The sequence below is a fragment of the Nothobranchius furzeri genome, chromosome 15 (genome assembly GCF_043380555.1).
Source record: "Nothobranchius furzeri strain GRZ-AD chromosome 15, NfurGRZ-RIMD1, whole genome shotgun sequence".
Lineage (NCBI taxonomy): Eukaryota > Metazoa > Chordata > Actinopteri > Cyprinodontiformes > Nothobranchiidae > Nothobranchius > Nothobranchius furzeri.
This window is the reverse complement of record NC_091755.1, coordinates 27,653,308-27,675,689: the sequence shown is the minus strand read 5'-3', so window position 1 is coordinate 27,675,689 and position 22,382 is coordinate 27,653,308. Positions and strand designations below refer to the sequence as shown.

General features: G+C 41.5%; 2 protein-coding genes across 3 annotated transcripts; both read right to left on the bottom strand.

The window, feature by feature from the left end:
* Positions 1–3,436: 3,436 nt before the first annotated feature.
* On the bottom strand, positions 3,437–13,541 carry elapor1 (endosome-lysosome associated apoptosis and autophagy regulator 1). 2 transcript variants are annotated; one of them, XM_015967762.3, is made up of 22 exons: positions 13,402–13,541; positions 11,836–11,956; positions 11,577–11,757; positions 11,340–11,487; positions 11,186–11,263; positions 10,987–11,092; positions 10,738–10,887; positions 10,464–10,552; positions 10,178–10,355; positions 9,537–9,665; positions 9,368–9,458; positions 7,338–7,440; positions 7,108–7,245; positions 6,359–6,613; positions 5,967–6,137; positions 5,747–5,897; positions 5,486–5,582; positions 5,270–5,371; positions 4,393–4,519; positions 4,041–4,219; positions 3,783–3,948; positions 3,437–3,709 (listed from the first exon to the last, which is right to left on the bottom strand). In XM_015967762.3, exons 1-22 carry the CDS (start codon positions 13,492–13,494, stop codon positions 3,638–3,640), a joined length of 2,925 nt encoding a protein of 974 aa, XP_015823248.3. In that variant the 5' UTR covers positions 13,495–13,541; the 3' UTR covers positions 3,437–3,637. The 2 variants fall into 2 exon arrangements, with proteins under 2 accessions (XP_015823248.3, XP_015823249.3); XM_015967763.3 differs by lacking the exons at positions 3,437–3,709; positions 3,783–3,948; positions 4,041–4,219 and having other exon boundaries at positions 5,241–5,371.
* A 1,051-nt stretch (positions 13,542–14,592) lies between these two features.
* Positions 14,593–22,240, bottom strand: smc5 (structural maintenance of chromosomes 5). Its single transcript, XM_015967764.3, has 24 exons — positions 21,875–22,240; positions 21,419–21,560; positions 21,144–21,196; positions 20,821–20,983; positions 20,323–20,457; positions 20,000–20,140; positions 19,751–19,912; positions 19,608–19,679; positions 19,235–19,490; positions 18,997–19,151; positions 18,708–18,821; positions 18,511–18,605; positions 18,257–18,389; positions 17,933–18,106; positions 17,639–17,808; positions 17,431–17,554; positions 16,805–16,927; positions 16,612–16,737; positions 16,437–16,532; positions 16,251–16,355; positions 16,058–16,177; positions 15,222–15,401; positions 15,008–15,103; positions 14,593–14,874 (listed from the first exon to the last, which is right to left on the bottom strand). Exons 1-24 carry the CDS (start codon positions 22,036–22,038, stop codon positions 14,743–14,745), a joined length of 3,231 nt encoding a protein of 1,076 aa, XP_015823250.3. The 5' UTR covers positions 22,039–22,240; the 3' UTR covers positions 14,593–14,742.
* Positions 22,241–22,382: the final 142 nt, after the last annotated feature.

Below are 22,382 nucleotides of genomic sequence, written 5' to 3'. Positions count from 1 at the left end.
GGGGGGGGGGGGTTGACCTGAAGATCCAGGGGCTAAAAGAAAAGTAATAGTAGTAAAGTAAGAAGAAATCCGGAACGTTTTTCTGGAGATCCTCAGGAAGATCGCACCGGAGGTCACTATTCCGATGGAGATGGTGATCGATACTGCTTACCGCTTGGGCAAGAGGACAAACACCGCCAGATCGTTCTACAATTCCCTTGAGGCAGAGATCTGTTCTGGAAGCTCACAAAGAATTTCAAAATCTGCAAAGATCTCGGGATCCTCTTCAAATAAGACTTTTGTAAAGCGGACACGGTCCAGGGATGCTAGAGCAGCGGCTTGGCCCAAGATGGAACAAGCAAAGGCAGCCGGGAAGATGTTTATTACAGAGGTCATGTTGGCTACATCAACGGAAAGAAGGTAGATATTTAGACTGAAAAGTTTAATCCAGCATGGAAATTCATGCCAAACCAAAGGAAGCATGAGGTTGGGACAATCTCCAGCCTTTTCCCTGGTTATGTCTTACAGTTTTTATTGTCCTTAAATAATAGCTGACAGGTTCCTTATCTGGACAGTTCATTTAACTCAGGTTTGTCCTTGAGAGACATCTCAATTCTCAGTTATGAGAACTGTGTACTCCGGATGCTGCGTCTCAGTTTTGGAGGGGGAGAAAAGCACAAGCTACTTCTGTAGATTAGAGAAAAGGAGACAGGAATACAATACAATTAAATGTTTGATCATTAATGACAGAGCATGCTCTGATCCCCAACACATTTCTCAGGCAGTTTATCAGTTCTATAAAAAGCTACATTCATCTTCATTCTCTCATACTGACATGGAGATATTCTTTAACAATATTGAGGTCTGGGTACCTACAATCAAGGACAATTTTAAAAACATTTGTGAAGCAGTGAAAGCTTGATCTTTTATTGTTGTGTCCCTTTTTTTATTTTGTTCTTCTCTCTGCAGGTCTAGAAGCAGACTCTTGTTCATTATTGTTTATTTTTGTGGAACACCACCCCACCCCCACCTTTTGTCTCTTCCTTTCTCTTTCACCTCAGTCTCCGTGTCTGGTCAGAATTAAAAAGCATTCAAAAACAATAACAATAAAGTTTTAAGTATCAGGCATGACATTGAAAGCAGACGCTTTGGTGCTCCACCTGAAAGTAAATCTGTAAGGCTTGTCACCAGCATTCAGACATCAATTCTGTTTGCTTCACAGCCAGAGAGGGCACGGGGAGAAAAGAAAAGATTTGTAATGTATCTCCCCTTTTTTTTTTTTTTTTTTTTTTTTTGTGTGTGTGTGTTGTTTTCCTTTAGCTAATGACTATTATTCCACAGTTATGTTAAAGTATTTGGTTGTACTGGAACTCTTTTCAAGGTACTTCTGTCTGCCTGTGAAATTGATTGTTATTCAATGAAAGTACCGTAAATCCTCTAATACAGGCCTGTATTCAGTTAACGGCCGGGTCTCATATTTTGGCTGGTGTAGGAGTCGGCGGAGGTGAATAATGGCCGGTCTCTTATTGTGGCCTGGTGGAATGTGGTAACAAGCAAGTACGGGGGGCGGTTGTGTCATCTGTCACTTTTGATTTGCCAGTGATAGACCGCGAGGGTAACTTTAACTGTGCGGAGACGAAGAGGAGGCGAAGATTTGATATCAAGTTCAAAGAGAACGTGCTGATTATGCTGCAGAACACTCTGGGGAGCAGTAGCAGGGGTTGTATGAACTAGTCGACTTCACTATAGTGACTTTTTATGCCTGTCATAGACTAGTCGCTGTCACATGATAATGACCGGCAAGATGCAGCCCTCGGAAAAGACAGCAGCCTGCTGTCAGCAGGTGACAAGCTCCTGCGCTCGGGGTGGGGGTGGTTGGGGGGGTGGGGGGTTAACGCGCTGTGCCAGAGTGTCGATACTGACACGCGATCGTTCATCGATTCATTTCCTTTAATGTTTTCTGTCTTTTATTTGCGCCTGATGTGTTTCGCTGCTGTGGAGTGGGGTGCATCACCTTGTCCTCCGGTGATGCACCGATCACTGATGCGGCCGCCAAGCAGGGAGCACTCCGCTGTTTTTGCGGTCGGTCGGTAGATCTGCGTCCTGAGCACGGCCACAGTAACATCAAATCAGGTGTCGCCACCTCAAAAACTAATTTAACACGCGATCGTTCATGTCGGTTCATTTCCTTTAATGTTCTCTGTCTTATTTGCGCCTGATGCGTTTTGCTGTGGAGCGGGGCGCATCACCTTGTCATCCGGTGAGCACTCTGCTGTTTTTGCGGTCGGTAGATCTTTTAGAACTGCAGTTCAAAGGTAACTCATAAGGTGAATATATATGAACCCAGGTAGCAGTTTTTCTTTAGGATTGAGAGGAGATGCAGGAAGATAATAAACAGGCAGGACAGAAAAATAGTCAAATAAAAACAAGTTAGTTTTTGTACCTGGTGGTTGCAACAAACAGACACCATTGAAGGTAATCAGAAGTGAGGAACAGAAAATTAAATAATTATTTTACTGTTTAGAGCAGCAGGAACTCCGAGAGGCTGCAGGCGCATCAGTGAGTTTGCTGCTGCTGCACGGGGGGGGGGGGAGATGGCTGAAGCAGAAACTACCGTTGTTAAAAGAAATGTGTTTAACTTTGAAAATGTGAGCGCAATTTTAATTGTCAAAAACTCCAGCGAACCATTAGTTCATTTTGCTCAAATAGAAATAGAGGCCTGCCTCTAATTCTGGCCCTCCTTCCAATAAAGGCCTGGAGCTTGATGAGCTTGATTCAAATACAGGCCCAGGCCTGTATTAGAGGATTTACGGTACTATGCCATGTTATTGTTCTGATACTTCAAATAAAAATAAAAAAACATTTGTTCCTCCTTCGTTCCCGAAATATCACCGACGCTCGGTAAAATATCACGAGAATAACAATTGAACCGAAACTAATGGTGCATTCAAATGCCATTGGGGGAAAATTATAGACTTGTTAAGAAATGCAATGCAGGAGGAACCAGTAAAATCGCGGGGAAAAAGATACATAAATTTATTATCAAACATAATTGTAATAATCTCATTTTGTTTTTAGTAGATGGTAACATTATTTTTTAGAAAATTGTTAAAATAACTTGATTTGGTCAACATATTGACGAATGTTACAAAGAATCACTGAAAGCAGCATTAAATATAAAGTTGTACTTTTATTGAAAATCGTTTTCTCTTATAATAAAGCACTCACTGGGGACAAAAACAATATGCTTCAACAAGTATAATTCACAAACTGTCAAAGTACATTCTGAGCAATGTGATGCTGTTTTATTCCTTTTTCATCAGGTTGATAATAAAATAAAATAGAAAACAAGAAAAAGTTACATACTTTTTGTAATAAAAAAATGCAAAGTTTTACACATCCAAAAAATGTAACATATCCAGCTGGATCATTTTTGAAAACTCTGCAGTAAGACTTTTTATGGGCACGTATTTTATTTGTAAGTTTGACAATCTAGCATCCAACAAATAATACTAAATAAAATATCCATACAAAATCCCTCAGAAAAACTATCCCTACTGTATGTTCTATGTTTGTACTCCAAAGTGACATTTAAATCTCAGAAACTGAAGATTTCCTCGATGTTTTATGAACTGTTGATATTGTGATTTCTTCAGCATCAGTCCTCTTCCTCCCGTAGGAGGCGGGAGGATGACTTTAGCGGAACTGAGTCAAAACCATCTGATGTTCTCTGCAAACACATTGAGCGTGTCATGAAGCATGTAAAATAAACTAATGTGACGGCAAATGAAAAGGATACTAACCTCTCGTGAGTAAGACTTAATTTTCTTGAAGAAGGACTTGTTGGAAAGATCCATGAGTTCATCCTCTGCATCCTCTCCCTCCATTATTGCACAGCTGTCTGCAGCTGGTAGCTCACACTCTTTACCTCCAGAGTTCATCATCAACCTGGAGTACTTATACTCCAGCCTGATGAAGAAACAACAGAACAGATTAAACGAGCTGGTTTCTTAAAAAATAAAATAAATAAATGAAAGGAATCTAAAGCATCTTAATCTCACTTGCGTGTCTTCTTCCAAAAATAACAGCTGATGCTGATTAGCAGCAGAGCAGCAACTGCTCCTGTGGAAACGCCAAACTTGAGCCAGAAATCCAAAGTCACACAAGCACTGACTTTTTGTGCTGGTAATGATACTCCATCATAACATTGCAGAGGCTGCTGCCACACATAAGAGGTTGTCTACAAGACACAAAACATGACATTTCTCACATATCAGTTGTCAAAATGGCTTGATATTTGTAGAATTTTTATTTAGAGTCCAAATTGCAGGTTAAAAAAATGTGATGCACAGTTTGTTTCATATCACGTTTCTGTTGACGTCTCTGTTGATAAGTAGGACCAGGCAGTGGTACCTGTATTCCTTGAATGCAAGCACTGATGATTTCTCTGTAGTGATTTTCGGTGCAGAGGGGGCATGCATGCTGGCTCTGCCACAGGAAATGGAAGGTGCAACCATCACACGTCCCCTCAGAACAGTTACTGTTAAGAAAAAACAAAAAATTGTATAACCTCATATTAAAGAGCCACAGTTAATTTAGTTTAGCCTATCTGAGCTTAATATGCCATGTCCTGTGAGTGTGTGTGTTGTGTTTATTTTAGATAATATGTGTTTAAATTAGAAGTGGGAATTTAAATGAATGATAAATGGCCCACACTTGTATAGCACCTCTCAGAGTAAGGATTCCAAAGCGCTTTACACTACAGTGTATCATTCATCCATTCACACACACATTCACACACTGATGGTGATGAGCTACGATGTAGCCACAGTTGCCCTGGGGCGCACTGACAGAGGCAAGGCTGCCGAGCACTGGCGCCACCGGTCCCTCCGACAATTCAACACATTAATTACGATTAATCAATTAGGAAAAAAAGATTAAGCATTAAAACTTCTCCCCTTTGAGGCCGAGTTTCCCCCAACTGGGGCCAGAAAGGTTTAGCATAACAATCAATAACACATATGCTAATATTTACACATCCCAAAAAATTTCACAATGGTTACTTTTATGAGACCAAAGTAATCAAACAGAACTTGTGGTTACAAAAATATATTGATTAAAGCGTGTGTACGCCTCACCAACATTATTTAGATTTTTTAAAATTGCTTGGGCGCTAATTGTCTTAAATGATTAAAATTCAATTAATCAAGATTAAATACAAAACCTATAATCAATTAGATTAATTTTTAATCGAGTCCCACCCTTAGCTTAGATAGAGCATGTGCAGCACCTTGGCAGTCTGATGTCATCTTTAGCAGTGACTGTCGGGTTGCATCTCAGCCTGATGGTGGTCGACCTGCCTTGTTTACAAGCTTGAGTCGTGTCGCTGGACCTGAAAGTATTTATAATTTTATCTATTTTATTTTATTCAGCAAACAATATGATTCTGGTAGAGTTTTTGAGGCATGAACATTCAGGTGTCAGTGGAGTAAACATGTAAGTTTACTTGTAATAGAAAATGACATCTGGCAGCTGGGGGGAGGCAGGAGGGAACATCTGTGATGGAGAAGAAAGGCCTCCTAGGGTGGTGTCAGTGGTCACACCTTTAGAATAGGAAAAACAGTTTTCTCATTAGTTAGACATAAATATTTAAACATATTGTAAAAAAAATAATCCAAACAAGTTTTCTGTTCAGAATACTACAAAAGAAAATCTGAGGATTTGGGACAAGTAGAGATAATATGATGCAACAAAATGAAATCCAGACCAATGAGTGAGTCCCCGATGACAAAAGGTTGGGAGGACACTACGCTCTGACTCCTGATGTCAGAGGGAACCACCACAGACTGACAGATGTAACCTTTGGCCACTCTTCCATTTTCTGTCACATTGTCCACACAGGAGCCTGGCACTTGGGTCTGCATCAGAATACCATAAAATCACTCACACTCAACAGAATTTCACTAAATGTGCGGGTTTGTCCTCACCTCACCACAGAGACCCAAATTAAACTGATGAAAGTACTTCAGGCCTTTGCTGGTGAAGCGGGGGCCGCTGCGGAAGTCGATGACTTTGGACAGGGAGGAGAAATTGTAGTTCAGGACCTCTCCTTTAGTCTGGATGTCCACTTTACAGTCACTGAGACAGGCTGTGTGGGCCTGCAGGTCAGAGGTCAGAACCTCATTTTATTTTCTTATTTAGTTTTTAAACTCCTCTACTGTACATTACGCATCACAAACATAAACTCTTTGAAATATATTCCATTTAACTTTTTTTAATCCAGTTAATCCTGCATGAAAAGAAAAAGACACATAAAGATATAAACCATTTAAAGCCAGAATAATTTAGCTTTGTTTTTCTTTGGAGTTTGGTTCCGTACTATGTTCCTCTTTGTGTTTGGACCACACTGAACGCACGCAGACTCCCCAATGGGCTGACTGGCTCTGACGTAGCTGTTGGGGGGGCAGCTTTTACACGCTCCTGTCGCCTCCACCATGTAGTGCCCTGGAGGGCAGGGGACGCAGGTGGAGTCGGTGGTCTGAGCACAGCGGCGACACTCTGAGGCTACCCCTCCCTTCACGTTGGTGATGTGGATGGAGTAGATCTTTGCAGCATCGGAGCTGTACCTTCTGGTCTGAGAGAGCACACACACAAAGTGATATTTATTACTAAACTGATTTTACTGTTAAATCTACATTTTGGCTTCATGAGCGAGTGCACAGGGGCCACAGCTCAAGAGTGCCACCTAGTGGGATGCCTTCCTGTGCATTGGGCCTGAAAGAAAGACAGCAATTGCACATCAATCCTGGTTTTGGAGGAGTTTGGAGTCATTCTGAATGGCCAATCCTGATTTTGACTGATTCCACATTTCTTAAAGAATTATTAGATTATATTACTAGAATATATTCAATCCACATGTGTAACCCAATAGAAAATTGGTTTCTAGATGTAAAAGCTTTCAAATTAATTAGTGATCGAGTGTTCCCCAAAGGTGAGTTCACGGATGGGGAAATAAGTTACATTTTTGTGTTAACAGATCCAAATTTGGCCATAAAAGGCTGAAATATGTCAGCCTAAATATGAAAACAACAAATTTTCAGCCATCGTTGAGCTGTGTGATATGCTCACCACATTGAAATGGCTGGTCCGCTGAAACGTCCAGGTGAAGCTGACCGTGTGGTTACTCTGGATCAGGTAGGAATACGACTGCTTCCCGTTGCTGCCCTTCCACTGCTCCACCACGTCGTTGAACCACTTGTTATAGCCCTGAAGGGAAACACTCAACGTCTCACATTTTCATACCAAACCAAACTTCATTTACAGACATGCAAAGTACCAAGAAACACATTTTCACTCACCACCAGGAAGTAAAACCTGCAGTCAGCTGTACACACGGTCTCAAAAACGAAGGAGATGCGAGATAACTCAGTTTTCTCGCTGCCTTGGAACGTAGACTGACTCCTTTTTACAGCCAAAGAACAATTTATTAACATTCCTTTTAAACATAATAAATATAAAGAGAGACTCTTATATTTAAATTAGGGCTGGGACTCGATTAAAAAAAATCTAATTAATTAGAGGCTTTGCAATTACCGCAATTAATCTGATATTTGCATTTTAACCATTCAAGACAGTTTTGGCCCAAGCAATGTTTTAATAAAAAATAATGTTATCGAGGCACAGATGACATACCCACACTTTAATGAGTATCTTTCTGTAATCACAAGGTCTATTAGACAGAGGTGTGGACTCGAGTCACATGACTTGGACTGGAGTCAGACTTGAGTCATTATTTTAATGACTTCTGACTTGATAAAATCTATAAAGACTAACAACTTGACTCAGACTTGAACGCCAATGACTTGCGACTTGAATTGACTTGCATCTGTTGACTTTATGATGACTTGAGCATATTTGATATTTTAGCACAAAAGTGGCATGGACAAAAATCATAAATCATTCTTGGTTCTTGTACTGCTAAATGCAGCAGCACTTTGTTTATAATCAGTTTCAGTTGCACTTTCTGCTTGTTTGAGCAAATAAATGAAACTTTAAGAGGCTTTATTTCTGGAATTTATTTGTCATTAAATTGAAGTTGGACAGATGACTTGATTATGACTTGAAAATTCAAAGTTAAGGACTTGGACTTGACTTGGACTTCCACATCATTGACTTTGGACTTAACTTGGACTTGATTGTCTGACTTGGACTTGACTCGAGACTTGACTGGAAAGACGTGTGACTTACTTGTGACTTGCAAAGCAGTGGCTTGGTCACACCTCTGGTATTTTAATTACTTTGGTCTCATTTTAAAGGCACACTTAACAGTTTTGCTTGCTTTTAGCACCCCCTAGAGGCCATTATTTATCATCTGTGGTCAAATCGAAAATGAAACCTATCTCCACACTGTGCATTTGTCTTCATAACTCAGGTGTCTTCATAACACATAATCTAACAGCTGAAATGTCTCCTCAGTCTTCCTTAGTGTCTACAGGAGTGACTCATCACTAAAAAAACACACAGCTTTGTGATCTAAAACATGCGGGAAACGTGCTGGAACCAGACTGCGACAGTTTGCACACCAGTTTGAAGTTGCAAATGCCGTATACTGGCCACAGGGGGCGGTGGGGGTCTGAGTGACATTTCATTAATTAGAATCAGAATCAGAATAGGTTTATTGCCAATGTCAGTGAACAAACAATTCACAAACTAGGGACTTTGTAAAGGGTCATTTTAGCACATTCTGGCTCAAGAAAATTATTTTAAAATGACCCTAACCATTGGGGTATTTGCTGGGATATGTAAATATTAGTAAATGTGTTAATGATGAAGTGTAAATGGAAATGGAACATTGCAAATGTTGTGTACTGTTATGAACACTAGGTGGCAGCAGAGCACTTCCAATAGAGGTGTAGAGTAGAGTTCAGGGGAAGTTCTGCTGAGGGTTACAAGATGAATGCTGCATGTATGCTCATTTCTCCTGCCGTAATAAAGTATATGTAAAGTTTCTGCCTGCCTGCTCTCTACCAACTACAAAACATAACGTAAAGAAGCAGATTGTTTTTCTTCCTTTATTTTCTTCATAAGAAGCGGTTTATAATGATTCCTTTAATTGTAGTTGAGTTGTGTTTGGAGCTTGTAAAAAAGTCTATATGGTCTTGTAGCCCAGGCTCTGCAGTCTTGTTAGAGGAGCAGCTTGATTTCATGTATTGATATCTAGGACATATATTGCAATGCTAAACTTGTCTGGCCCCCAATTAGGGGACGCTCGAGTTCAAAGGAGTACATTTGTAATGTTGTAAGCATTATTTTATTTTCTAATTAATTAAGCTTAACAAATGCGTTAAATTCCCACCTCTAATTTAAACCCATTGAAGAAAACCTTCACCTGTATCCTGGAAGAGTCAGAGTTAGCATCTGGTAGTCACTGTCCTGATCTGCAGGGGTGGTGTAGACATAATCTCCATTCACCTCCCATGCTGCCAATACAAATATTCATTTAAATGTAATAATAAGGCTCACAGCAGTTCAGATACCTCCTCTTTAACTTTTCCGACCTGTGCTTCGGCCAGAGCTGCTGAACTCATGATGGAGAACTGAGCTTTTCATGTTGGTCGGCATCGTGTTCCACCACCTGTACTCAAAACCCAACAGCGGCTCGGTGCCAACGGGGCACATGGCACAAACTGTGAGTAGATAATGTTATGCTGTCAGGATGTACACAAAATTATCATGTTACAAAAATCCTAACTACTCAGTTTTCTTTTACAAACTTTTGTCTTACAAAAAAGAAAATTGAGTAGTTTTGATTAAGAAACAAAGACAAAATGAGCCTTTTTAATGTATTATATATACTAGTTTCTAATAAAGTTAACATTTTCCTTTTTGTTTATGATCTTTCATTCTGTACAGAAGAAGACCTCCTCAGCGACATGTGTAAATACGCGTTTGAGGGCACAAATATCTGCATCTATTTCACTTATTGCTGATTAGTTTTTTTATCTGTTAACCAAAGAATTAGCACACAATGCAATTATTTCCCCCACTGCACAATGCAGACAATATATGTGTCCAACCTGTAATAATCTATTACTAAAGAGTTTGAAATGTTAATAAAATCCTCATTTAAAACACACGATTCAACCTGCAACAACAACTGCAACTTGGATTTTGACCTGCTAAAACTGAAAAACTTCACCTGTTCCATTTGAGTAGGAACCGTTGGTGCAGGGCTCACATCCTGAGGTGCCGTTGATAAAGAACCCCGGGTTACATGGCGGACATGTTTGCTTTTCTCCTGATGCTGGAAGCTGCACTGCTCCATCTACCATCTCACTGCAGATCTTAGGTTGAATCCATTTATACATGACCTGAGTCTAGATCACACGAGTTAAGTCAGTCCGTCTGACGATCACAGGAATGTAATGGTTACGTATTATTAGCAAGTTTGGTTGTTTTTAATCTTTTGCTATTTTCTTCATTACCTTTCCTTCAGAGTCACAGGGGGTGCGGGTGTAAAAGTAGTCATAGTGCGTGCATGCAGGTCTTGGTTTGCAGCTCCCTGAGCTGGGTACTGGTGATGCAGAAACACAAGAACAGGTGTGAGGGAGAACACGCAGCTCCCATTAAGATGTTAAGATGTGATAACCACTTAGCCAGTAAATGTCCCACTTTGCATGCTGACTGGTTTTTTACATGTGAGGCTGAACTCAAAACAGATTATGTTTTCAGGCCTGCAACAAGCACAGAGACACATACCAGAGTATTTATCCTTTTCACACTCGTGGCAACTGGTAGCACCCTTGTTGGAGTAGGTGCCAGCGGGACAGGGGGTGCAGCGGGCTGACCCTGGCTTAGCGCTGTGTGTGCCGGGTTTACAGTGGAAACACTCAGATGTGTAGGACACCCCTGCAAGAGAATTATCAATCATTAACAGACACAGTAGATGTTGACATGGGCACGCACACACACACACACACACACACACACACACACACGTTATTATACCTGAGACCTGAATGTTCTTTAGCATGACAGGTTTGACAGCACCACCCAGCAGATCATACGCTGTGGTTCTCCAGTACAGAACGTTGGTGCCTTTTCTCAGCTGCACCTACACAGAACAGCAGATTCTCCCGTCAAACTTTTCCCAGCAAACACAAACTAATAAGGTGCGCTGAAACACTGAAGCTCCTCTTGGACAAACCTTGTGTAGGCTCCAGCTGTCTGAAGTCCTCATCCCACGGTTCTCAGAGTCAGTCGACTGACACTGGTCATTTTGAACCTGGAGGAAGCACAGAAAAAAGTTTATAAAAACGCCTTTGGTGTCCCAGAAACAATCACACAACAGCAACACTCACGTAAAACTCAAAATAGATGCTGTCATCAGGGTAGAAATATTCAAAGAAAAGATTTCCGTTTGTTTTCAGGTTAACAGCATAAGACAGTGTTGCCGTGCACTCATCGGTGTTTGAGGCTACGTAGTCGCCCTTTGGTGTCCAGGTGGAGCTGCAACAATACCGCCCGCAGCAACCATTTAAAGAGCATCTTAAAGATTACTTTTATGAGAAGATAAGTGAGCTACAATTTATACAAACTTAGAGCAGTCTGGACCGGCCTTCTCCTTATTTGTCATCTTCCCGTAAGTGATGACACCAGTTGGAAGGGTGTCCCAGTCCTCAAAGGCCACGCTGGTCCCCAGAGAGTAGGTCCCTGCTGCACACTTCTGGCACTTCTGCGTCTGCATGTTCAGGAACGCTCCTTCATCACAGGAGAAGGCTAGAACACAAAGAGCTAAATTAGGAAATGCTTCACGGGGATTTACACCAATCAGGGGTGTAAAATTAGGACACTCACTGCAGTTGGTGCCTCTGATTGGCTCTGGGAGGCCAGTGCATGTGTTGGCTTTGTTGGGAATTGCCACCCTCCATCTTGACCCGAGAACGTCACACTCTGTGTACTCAAAGTGATAATCTGACTGCAGGAGCAAAACAAAGCTGTGAGTTTCACACGGATGGAGAATAAAACTTCATGCAACCTCAAAGCGACCAAAAAAAGCTAAAACTAACGTTTGTAGAGTCATAAAAATAAAAACGTAACGTAAGAAGGGAGTGTTGTTAAAAGTAGATCACTGGGTCATTTTATCCTGCGGGTATTCCAGTTCCTAACTCGGCCAGCCTCTTTAGTAAATAACAGGTGAGGCTAATGTTTGCCGTGGAGGCCATTTCAACCGTTCACACTTATCTTAGATGTGTGGCGGCTTCCTTGCAACTTTCAGAGGTATCAATCAGTATGTAAACCTTTATGTTTTAAGACATTTCACCCAAAGGAGTGTTTCTTGAGGGAAAGACGTAATAATAACCTTCCTATGATTCCTTTATAACCTCAAGATTCGTCCCCCGGTCAGCAGCTAGGTGTAATATTCCATGGAAAGCCAGCTGGTAGACTAATCCAAGCCCACACTCACGGCCTTGTGGGATTAATAGTTAACAGAAACACAGGAGCTGCAGCACTTCTCCATCTCTCGGTTGTGCTGCGAGAAAAACAAAGATCACCTGTGCTGAGGGGTGAATATATGGGTTCGATTCAGGCAGACTGATGCACAAATGCAGCAAACTGGATAGGTGCCTCAGCTTAATGATCCTCTTTGAGTAAACACGAGGAAACCAAGGCGACGGGACATCGTGACAGCTGTGCTTCATGGTCGAAGGAACAGGCATGGAAACCGACTCACCTGCAAAGCCTTCAAACTAAACTCCAATGTCGTCTCTGCACTATCGTCTCAAAGTAAAGCAATTAAAAATAGTTTGTGGTTTTTATCTAAATGAAGTGCTGTTATGTAAACTTTAAGTAGATATAGGTGCAACACGAGATCCTGATCACTGAAACAGCAGCTGGTAGCAGACTAAGTGGAAATGTGTTTATTCTTTAGCTGTTTATGGCAAGAAAATATCATTAAAAGTCCACATCCAGCAACATTTTTAGGAGTCGAAGTTCAAAAATACACAATTTGAAATATGATTTGAAATTTTGTGCATATTTCTTCCACACATGTGATGATTACTGTTAAATAGGCCCATAACAACTCTTTAAATCTTGCTCTTGTGTCACATTTTTCTTTGTTGCATCCAAATATTCCATAATGACTACATGAACTTTACATTTTTAATGTTTCAGCCCACAACATGGTTAAATAAGGAAGTTATGATAAATATTACTAATACAATAACAAAAAAGGAGAATAAAATACAAACGGCTTTAAAAACGTATTTATCTCATTTTAGTCACATTTTGTAATAATTATGAAGGAATGTCTTATTAGCAATCGTGTTTATATTGGATTTGGTTTCTGAGGGTAATCTCAGGGCTCCAGTGCCCTTGATCCCAGATTTGGGTGAACAGTAAAAATGGGAATCTCCTCACCTCTTTGCACAAGGGCAGGTCCGCGGATACTTGTGCAGAAAGCAGCCAGAGCAGGAGAACAGGGTGACTCAGGGGCCTCGAGCCTCGATGCATCCTAACGCCCCACCGGTCAGCGCTGAAGTGATGGAGGTGGAGGATCAGGGTGGAGACCTGTGCACTCAGGTGCTGCTAGGGGCGGGGCTTATTCTTCCACTCTGAACAAATACGCAGCTCTAGAGTAGCTTATCTCACTGTTCAACTTAAGAGTAGCAGGTGTAAAAACGAGGGCCGCGTTCCATTTCGACGGCTGTCTTGTTCCATAAGAAGCCAGCATGCATAATTTCTTTTAAATAGAATACAGCTTTTTCTACACTTTAACGAGAAAATGTCTGACATGATTAAGGTTTGTTCAACTGCTGCATATTTATGGTTATTTTAGCAGCCAATAATAATGAATTTGTTACCAATAACATACGATGACTTGATGGCTCCAAAAGAAACATGAACACTTTTGTCAGGAATAAAATTAGATCAATTTTAATTTCTCAAAATTATTTAAAACCTTTTCTAGTGAGAATTGAAAATGTGTTTTGGGGTTTTATTATAAAGTTGGACTTCTAGTATTATTAAGTATGAGAAGTTTTTACATTAATCAAATCAAATTACGGTATGAGAGAAGTTCAAACAGCGCTTTAAACAATACTGAAAGTTAAACTAATACTTTTGGGTTGTTTTGGGGAGACTTCTAAAAGAATTATAAAATCAAATGAACATTTAAAGGGAACTAAAATTCCTGACTTATAATTTGACACCCATCTACGTTGTTGTCCCGAGGTAAAGTTCAGGAGCTCATCCTGTAACTTTATACTGACAAAGTTAAAACCAAACACATCAAACTAGTTTCAACCGGTAATCTGAGCTTTGTTTCATAATCTAAACTCAAATGGAAGATTATAACTGGCTGGTGTTCTCAGAAATACAAAACCAAACAAAGAAAGAGAATTTTTGTTAAATAATTCATAATAAATCTCTTTAATAATTCTAATACTCTCCTAACTAAACAGATAACGTGTGTTAAGTGTCATCAGAATTTCATCTGAATCTGAACCTGAAATTATGTATTCATTAAAAAAATAAAACATTTTTTAAAATCACATTTTTATGCTAATTTTATTGTTTCTATTACATTTAAAGTAAATAAACACCCAAAAATGACAGCAGCATCTTTTTTTATTTAGCGATATAAACATGAAAGCTACTGTGTAAACGGTCTGTTATAAAAAGTAAACAAAGCAAGTTCAAATGCAACGTGAACACAAAAGGATCAACACATCTAGTATTTAGACTCTTCAGAACATGAACTTATGCTCGGGCTTTTCTTTCAAGGCGTCTAATAAAAGCCTTTATGTCCCACTTGTCGGGGGGGAGCATGTGGGGGCCGTTGTGCACACACAGGACGGTCATCTCCTCAGCATACTGAAGATTCTGCAGGAGCTGCAAACAAAGATATCAGGAAAGAAAGTTCAAATCTCCTTAAAAACTAGGAGATTCAGTTTTTTGTTGCTTTACGCCTGGAGTCTTGCTTCCAGATGTGGGACAAAACGGGCCAAAACAAAAACACACTTACTTTTGGTGTGATGAAAAAGTACTGAGAAGTAGTTTCTTTGCAGGCTGTTTGGACCACAATGTCAAAAACTCTCCTCTCATTTATAGGATCCATCCCCTGGAAAACAGAAAGACCCACAGAGGTAAATAAACAGAAAAGCGGACTGTATTTATGCGTCCAGCATGTAGGGGAGCTGCAAGCTTTTCCATCTCAAACCAACGTTAAGCTTTCACACCTGGTTGATTTCATCCACGACTCTGAAGGGGCAGCGGTTCAGCTCCTGTAAGGCCATGAGGTAGAGCATGGTGGAGACGCTGCGCTCCCCTCCGCTCTGATGGTGCGCCGTGAGCTCGTGGAGCTGAGTGCTGCTGTGGAACTTCACTCGAATGCGAATCCCATACTTGTCGTACTCCTCCTGAGGAACAGCAGCAGGACATTAATTACAACCCTGCTGCATCTCACTAAAGGTTGGTTTATGCTTGACGCGTCCGCGAGGTCCGCACGGCTCCGCGCAGAAAAGTTGCGTAATTTTAACAACCACGCCCCTCCACCGCGCCTCCGCACGGCCCAGAATTTCCGCAACGCGCACCTCGGAAAATTTCTAACCACGCGGACGGACGGACGCGGAAAAACATGGCGGACCGACAAGAACCAGTACGGCAGAGGTTTGTAAATACAGACATTTGTATGATTCAGCTCTCAGAGATCACCGTGATCAACATGTTGTTAATAATTCTTGGAGAGAAATAGCTCGCACTGTCGGAAAAGACGAGGACGCTGTTAAAAATGCTGAAATGCCGTGTTGTAAACAGTGATTTCTACTTCTACTATGGTGTTGTGTTGGATGCTTGCCGTAGAGCTCCATGCTGCCCCCTACAGTTTGGGAGAACATTGGCTCACCGCAGAGACGAGCCGCACGAACCATAAACACTGCGAGTTGTGAAGCGCGTTCCATCCGCGAGCCGCATCACCGCGCGGAAAGTGAATGCGTCAAGCATAAACCAAGCTTTAGAGGTTCAACTACTGACCTGTAGAACCCCAAGAGGGTTAGGATTGCTCATGGGTGTTTACCTCATTCTCTGTGTGCAGATCAACCTCTCCTGCGCATTGCATGGAGCGAAAGAAATTGCTGAACTTGTCGTTTATCTGTTCGATTAGCTGCTTCAAAGGGATCAGCCAGCGCTCCTTAGCCTGAAGCAAAGTTAACACGCATTTGTAAAACAGCAGCAGCCGCAGCAGGTTCCAGGTTTGAGCCACAACACACCTCTGAAATGTTCTGTCGGTAGGCGTTCAGATCTGCGATCTTCTTTTCCAGCTCTTTCTCCAGATGTTCGATCTCCTGCTCCCTCCTGCTGTACTCCTCGACAACCTGCGATGTGCAGATGGGACAAACGTTTCCAAGCAGAAGCAAAAACAACATCTCAGACAAACGGTTGATCACTGATTTTACATTTTCACTTAGACCCGTGAAGCACTCAGCTCTAGACCGCTCCTCGTTCAGCATGGAGTCCACCTCGTCCAGCGTGTCAGGCAGTTTGCTGAAGGCCTGCGTTGAGACAAACACAACGCTAGAGGCTAACTGTTGCTAGATTTTGAGGCGCGGCAGTAGGAATATGAACACTAACATTACGCAGGCCTTCAGGTAACGGCTCGTCCATTTGCATCCGACAGATCGACTTAGCGCTCTTCAACAGGCCTTTGCATTTTTCGGTCAGCTGCACCTTTCTCTGCTCCAAACGGCTGCACTTTATCTGTTACAGCGGGTCAACGTCAGCACAAAACTACACCGAATGAATGAAATGTGCATGAAAACCTTACATCCATCGTCTTCAGCTCAGAGGCGCCCTCTCTGCAGTCGTTCTCCAGCTTGTTCTTCTCTGCCGTTAACCCCACAGTCTCCAAAGCCAAGTACACTTTCTCCATTGACAGCTTAGCTTTCGTCTGCAGATGATAGAAATATAAAGCAGATTAATGTAAAGTAGTCGTAGACAGGTTCTGGTACAAAGTTTAAAGGGATATTACATAAGCAATTCTGTCTTGCTTTTAGCACCCTCTAGTGTTCGTTAGTAAAATGAAAGTGAAATGTATCTCCTCGCTGTGTGTTTGTCTTTTTACACTTTAATCTAACAGCTGAAATGTCTCCTCAGCCTTCATTAATGTCTACAGGAGCAATTCATCACCAAATCATCAGTATTCATGATCTAAAGCACAAAAAACATGCTAGAGGCAGACTGCAGCACTACCATGTCAGCTCCACTTGACTAAGTCCAACAGGAGGCAGACTGGCACTCTGAAGTTGCAAGTGCAATATTCTGGCCATAGAGAGTGGTGGGGTCAGAGTTACATCCTATTAGCCATGTAAGGGGTTGTTTTAGCACATAGTGGCTCAAGACATTAATTTAAAAACATGATAAAGATGCATCGTATGCCTCTAAGATTCATACCTTAATTTCTGCCGTGAGCACAGAGACTATGGTCACCTTCTGGAAACTAACGGCTTTAATCTTGGCATTTGTTTGTTCTTCAACCTTTTTCAAATCGATAACGTTCTGCTCCATCTGCCTCAGACTCAACATACATAAAAAAAATTACTTTCAAAATTTGAATAAACTTTATGACCATATCAGACTCTCCAGACCTTTGAAGGCTCACCTGTCCTGTTTGGTGCCGATTTTCTGCTCCAGTTGCTTCTTTTTTCCCTTTAACTCAGACAAACGCTTCTTCTCCGACAACAGCTCGTTTTCATGGCGATTCAGTGCAGCAAACTCCGTCTGCAGGGTCTTCATTCGTTCATCGATTTCTTGCAGTTTTGACTCACAGGCCTGGTTGCAACAGAAAATGCAAGAATGACTAAATAATATCACACCTAAACGTTGTCAGGGTCCCTCGTGTTTCATAGGAGATTAAAACTGATTTTAAAAAAAACTAAGACGACGACTGTCTCACCCTCAGCTGCTGCTCCAGCTGTCGCCTCTCTTCAGCGTCCACGGTGATGATGAGGTACTGAGACTTTTGCACAGCTGAGTTACTGGTGCTGGTCTTGTTGGAATAGATGGACCTTTTTACAGTGTACCTCTCATCTGTCGTATACAACACCTTAAGGTAAGGCTCCTGAATCACCTAAAAACAAAACACAAAGTAGGTGTTATGAACAGCTGTGTTTGTAAGTTAAAATAAAAGCTCCTATGATCCACTTTTAAAAGGGAAAATCTTCTCTGATTGTCTTTAGGTGTAAAGGAGAATCAGAAACATGCAATAAAAAGAACGTACTGTATTAATCAAGGCTTTGGTTTGCTCGTTGCCGACTGGAACGTCATGCACTTTGTACTGGGAACACAGGTAACTCATCACCTCATCGGGGGCATTGAACATCTCACGGAGGTAGGTGAAGAACCCAAAACGCCTGCAGACGATAAAATAAAAAACCGTATCTGATAAATAAAAAGGGTGGCAGATGGAGAGGAAAACACACTGGAGCAGCCCCCACCTTGGCTGATCATTAACACACTTTCACTCTCTCTCACCTCATGGACTCGATGTTTCTTGACGGTGGACGTCCAGAACAGGACACCTCCGGAGCAGAAATGGCGTTGACTTTCAGATTCATCTTGTCACGAACCTGAAGAAAATATTTTAAATTCTTACTATGAACAGTTACATGTTCACACTCAGAAATGCTGTCTCTCAGCTGAGCAGTGTTCTGAATGCAAACCGCCCTGACCTCCACCAAGAATTTCTCCATGTCGTCTTTCCTCTGGAAGACAAACGCTCGCAGGTCGTGGAAGGAGATGTGGTTCTCCACATACTTGGCATTCTGATGATCCTTTACGTTGATCTGTGATAACGAAGGCCAAGTAACCATTACGTTTTAACATCTACTTATAGGAAAACGAGATTTTATTTTTCATTTAATACATTTATGACTAAACTTGTGGGTTGAAACATCAAACTTCGGCATTTTACAGCAACTAAAACTTCTAGTAATACACATTTCCAGTGATGGAACTCACCACCAGCATCATGGGCTCATGAATGTTTCCTCTGAACAGCTGTCTGTTCTCTCTGAGCCAAAGGAGAGCGGTGTGTGTGTCCCTGTGGCGTGTCCGCAGCTTCTCTTCTTTCATGTTCATCAGGTTGTTCATGTCATTGAGCTTCTTCTGCAAGCCTGGCATTAAAATAATAAAATCCTAGCAATGCCGTCTGTTATTTTAATCATTAAATGTAAAGTCTGTTTAGTTTTAAACTCACTTCTGGACTCTGCGATGACGTTGTCCCTCTCCCTGCGCAGGTCGGCCTTTTCCGCTTCAATCCTGGCTGTCCTCTCCTGGATCTCCTTAAGTTCCACACTAATAGCAGAAATCAGCAGGGTGGTGTCTAGTTGGTCTCCGAGCTTGTCCAGCTCCACCTTCAGGTCTTCGATGGTCCGTCTAGTGTTGACGATTCTTTTCTGGTGGTCTTCCTCTTCAATCTGCTTCATCCTCAGTGCCTGTTTAATGTCATCAATCTGCAGAGGAGAGATGAGCCACAAGGATGACGTTATTTCAAACATTTAATTGTTACTTTTTTTTTCCTCTTCTTTGAGCAACACCCCCCCCCCCCCCCACCCCACCACCACCACCACCTCTTTATGTTTTCGATCCAGCTGATCTTGTTTCTGCTTGCACTTCTGAGAAGCTTCTTTGATAGCAGCAGTCTGAAACACACATGGTTAGTTTAACTTAATGTTCATGTAACAGATTTAGACAGCAAGCCACCTTCGGTCACCTTAGCTTTCATTTCTGCCTCAATGGGCTTCAGCTTTTCATCAATCTGCTGGATTTTCTTCAGCATGGGCGCCTGGGCTTGCTTCAGGGTCAAAAGCTGCTTTTTGGCTTCTTCTCGCTCCTTCTTCACACCCTCCAGCTCCTTACGAGTGGTTTCATACTCCTGATATCAAAGCCAAAGAGGGTAATCAGATTACAAACTGGATTTGTTTCCACAGTTTGTGCAGAGTGCTTTATGTGAATAACTCACCACCCACGGTTTCTTCTTCTCCAGCAGCTCGATGACGTCAAGATGCCGCTTTTTTTCATAGTAGCGGTTGACATCGAGCTTGTTCCTCTCATTCCTCTGCTTGGCCTTTTCCAGGAAACTCGTCTTCTCCTTCAAGACGTTCTACAGACAAACATCCCGCCAAAACCGCAGCGAAACGATGAGTTGCATCTTTCACAACAGCAAACATGTAATTATCATGTAACAACAATCCAGCTGACATAGCTGAGATCTCAACGGGAATTAGATTATCTAAACAGTTATTCCCAAAAAAAAACTGTTACACAAATAAAATAAAGTTTCACCTCCAGTTCTCGTTCTTTGCTGCGGAAGTTTTTAAGCTCACAGTGGTACTCGTACATTTCTGGTGGTCCAACCGACTTCTCGGTTGCCTCAAGCAACTCAATTTGGGACATTTTTGCAAACTCTCCAACTTTTTCCTGTGACAGAACAGAGAAGAAGTTAGAAAATGAAGATTTCTGACACGTTTTACTTTGCACAAGTGAAGCACTAAAGTTAAAGTCACATAGTCATCATTACACACTGGTGAAATTCATCTGCACATTTGACCTATCCCCATGGAGGGGAGTGGTGAGCAGCAGCGGTGGCTGCGCTTGGAAACTATTTGGTGGTTTAACCCCCAATCCAACCTCTTAAAGCTGAGTGTCAAGCAGGGATGTACTGGGTCCCAGTTTTAAAGTTTTTGGTATGACCCGACCGGGAATCCAATCCCTGATCTCCCAGTCCCAGAACAGACACTCTGCCACTAGGCCACTGAGCTAGATCACATCTAGAAAACCTACCTGAGGGAGGAACTGGCAGAGGTTGCTGACTTGAATTTGCAGAGTCCTGACCTCTTCTTCTACTTGTTTCAGGCTGCAGTGTCTTCCATTCAGCATCCAAAGTGACTGATTGTTCTCTACATGGATCTCTCTGTTAATTATCACATTACCTCCATTTTTGTACCTGTAGAGGCAAAAACAGACATCATTTCATGCAAGCATGTCTAATGTTATCTGGCTGGTCAACCATTAGCTTGGTACTTGTTATGCAAGAGCATCAATCTGGAATTTAGATTAAAAATACAAAAAGTGTAATAGAGGAAAATCTATGTAAAGTAACTTACAGTTCAATCTCAATAGAGCCTTTCTTGCAGCCACGTTTGACATAGAGCCCAACCTGCATAAATAATCTAAATCAATTTATTTAACCATTAAAAGCTTGTAGCAATCATGACTCTGTGGTGCATAAACAACAGAAATTAAATAGTTTCTGCAAATGTTTATATGTCTTTATTACCAGTGTGATTTTAACAAACCAATAAAAATCTTGACTCCATCGCTTTCTTAAATGGTCTTTTTCAGAATAAATCAAGTAGACCAGTGCAGGTGGTTTGTGTACCTTGTCTCCTCTGCCCAGAATTGCTGTCTTTCCAGCCAGACCCAGGCAGATGGCACATACAATGCTGGACTTCCCAGTCCCGTTAGCTCCAACAATCATGTTCAGATTGGATCCCGGATGGACCACAGAGAAGTCATACGTTCTGTCAGTGGACAGAAAACACATTTAGGAGTTTTCGGTTATGTCACACTGCGCAAAATGTTATCTTATATAGCTAATTTTACACAAAACATTGTATTTATTGTATCACTATATTTAAACAGCTAAAATTGAGCCGTTAAACCACTAATTGTATGCTAGCTGTTCACTTCTGTGCGCAAACTACGTGATCAAAAGGTTTAAAACTTTATAAAACAACAAATGGTGCTATTATAAGCTTGTATGTTATCTAAGAGCACAATGTGATGTTTGCTGGCTACCGGTAGAACTCTTGACAGTTAAGGAACTACAACTTACAGGAAGTTTCTCATCGTGATGCGAAGGATGGAACCCTCAACAAATGTACCAACGCCTCCGGCAATATCCGAGTGTCCACCTCTGAACACGCTTGCTCTGCTCGCAGAAGTCTGCGTGTTTCTGCTAATTTGACTTAATCTCGGTCTTTTACTTGATTCGCCCATAGCGACTAAACAAAATTCTCTTCGCGGCTACGGTTCGGCTACGATCACGTTGCTTATTCTCGCGCGTTTTGCTGAGCTTTTAAGAGGTCACATGTACATAAAAATGTTAACGCTAACTATCACGAGAACATGTATGAAAGTAAAACAGGAACACGGATATGCTTGTGTAATTTTTTTTATGCTTGTGTAGTTTTTGCTCATAAAAAAGTCCGAATTTGTCTCTAATGGCCAATTTTAGCATTTGCATGACTACATGCCATGGTGCTGTAAGCTGTATGCACAGGCCAATAATACTATAGCACGTAAGTTTTTGTTCACCAGTTAAGGTGGCTTTATTTAAAGCA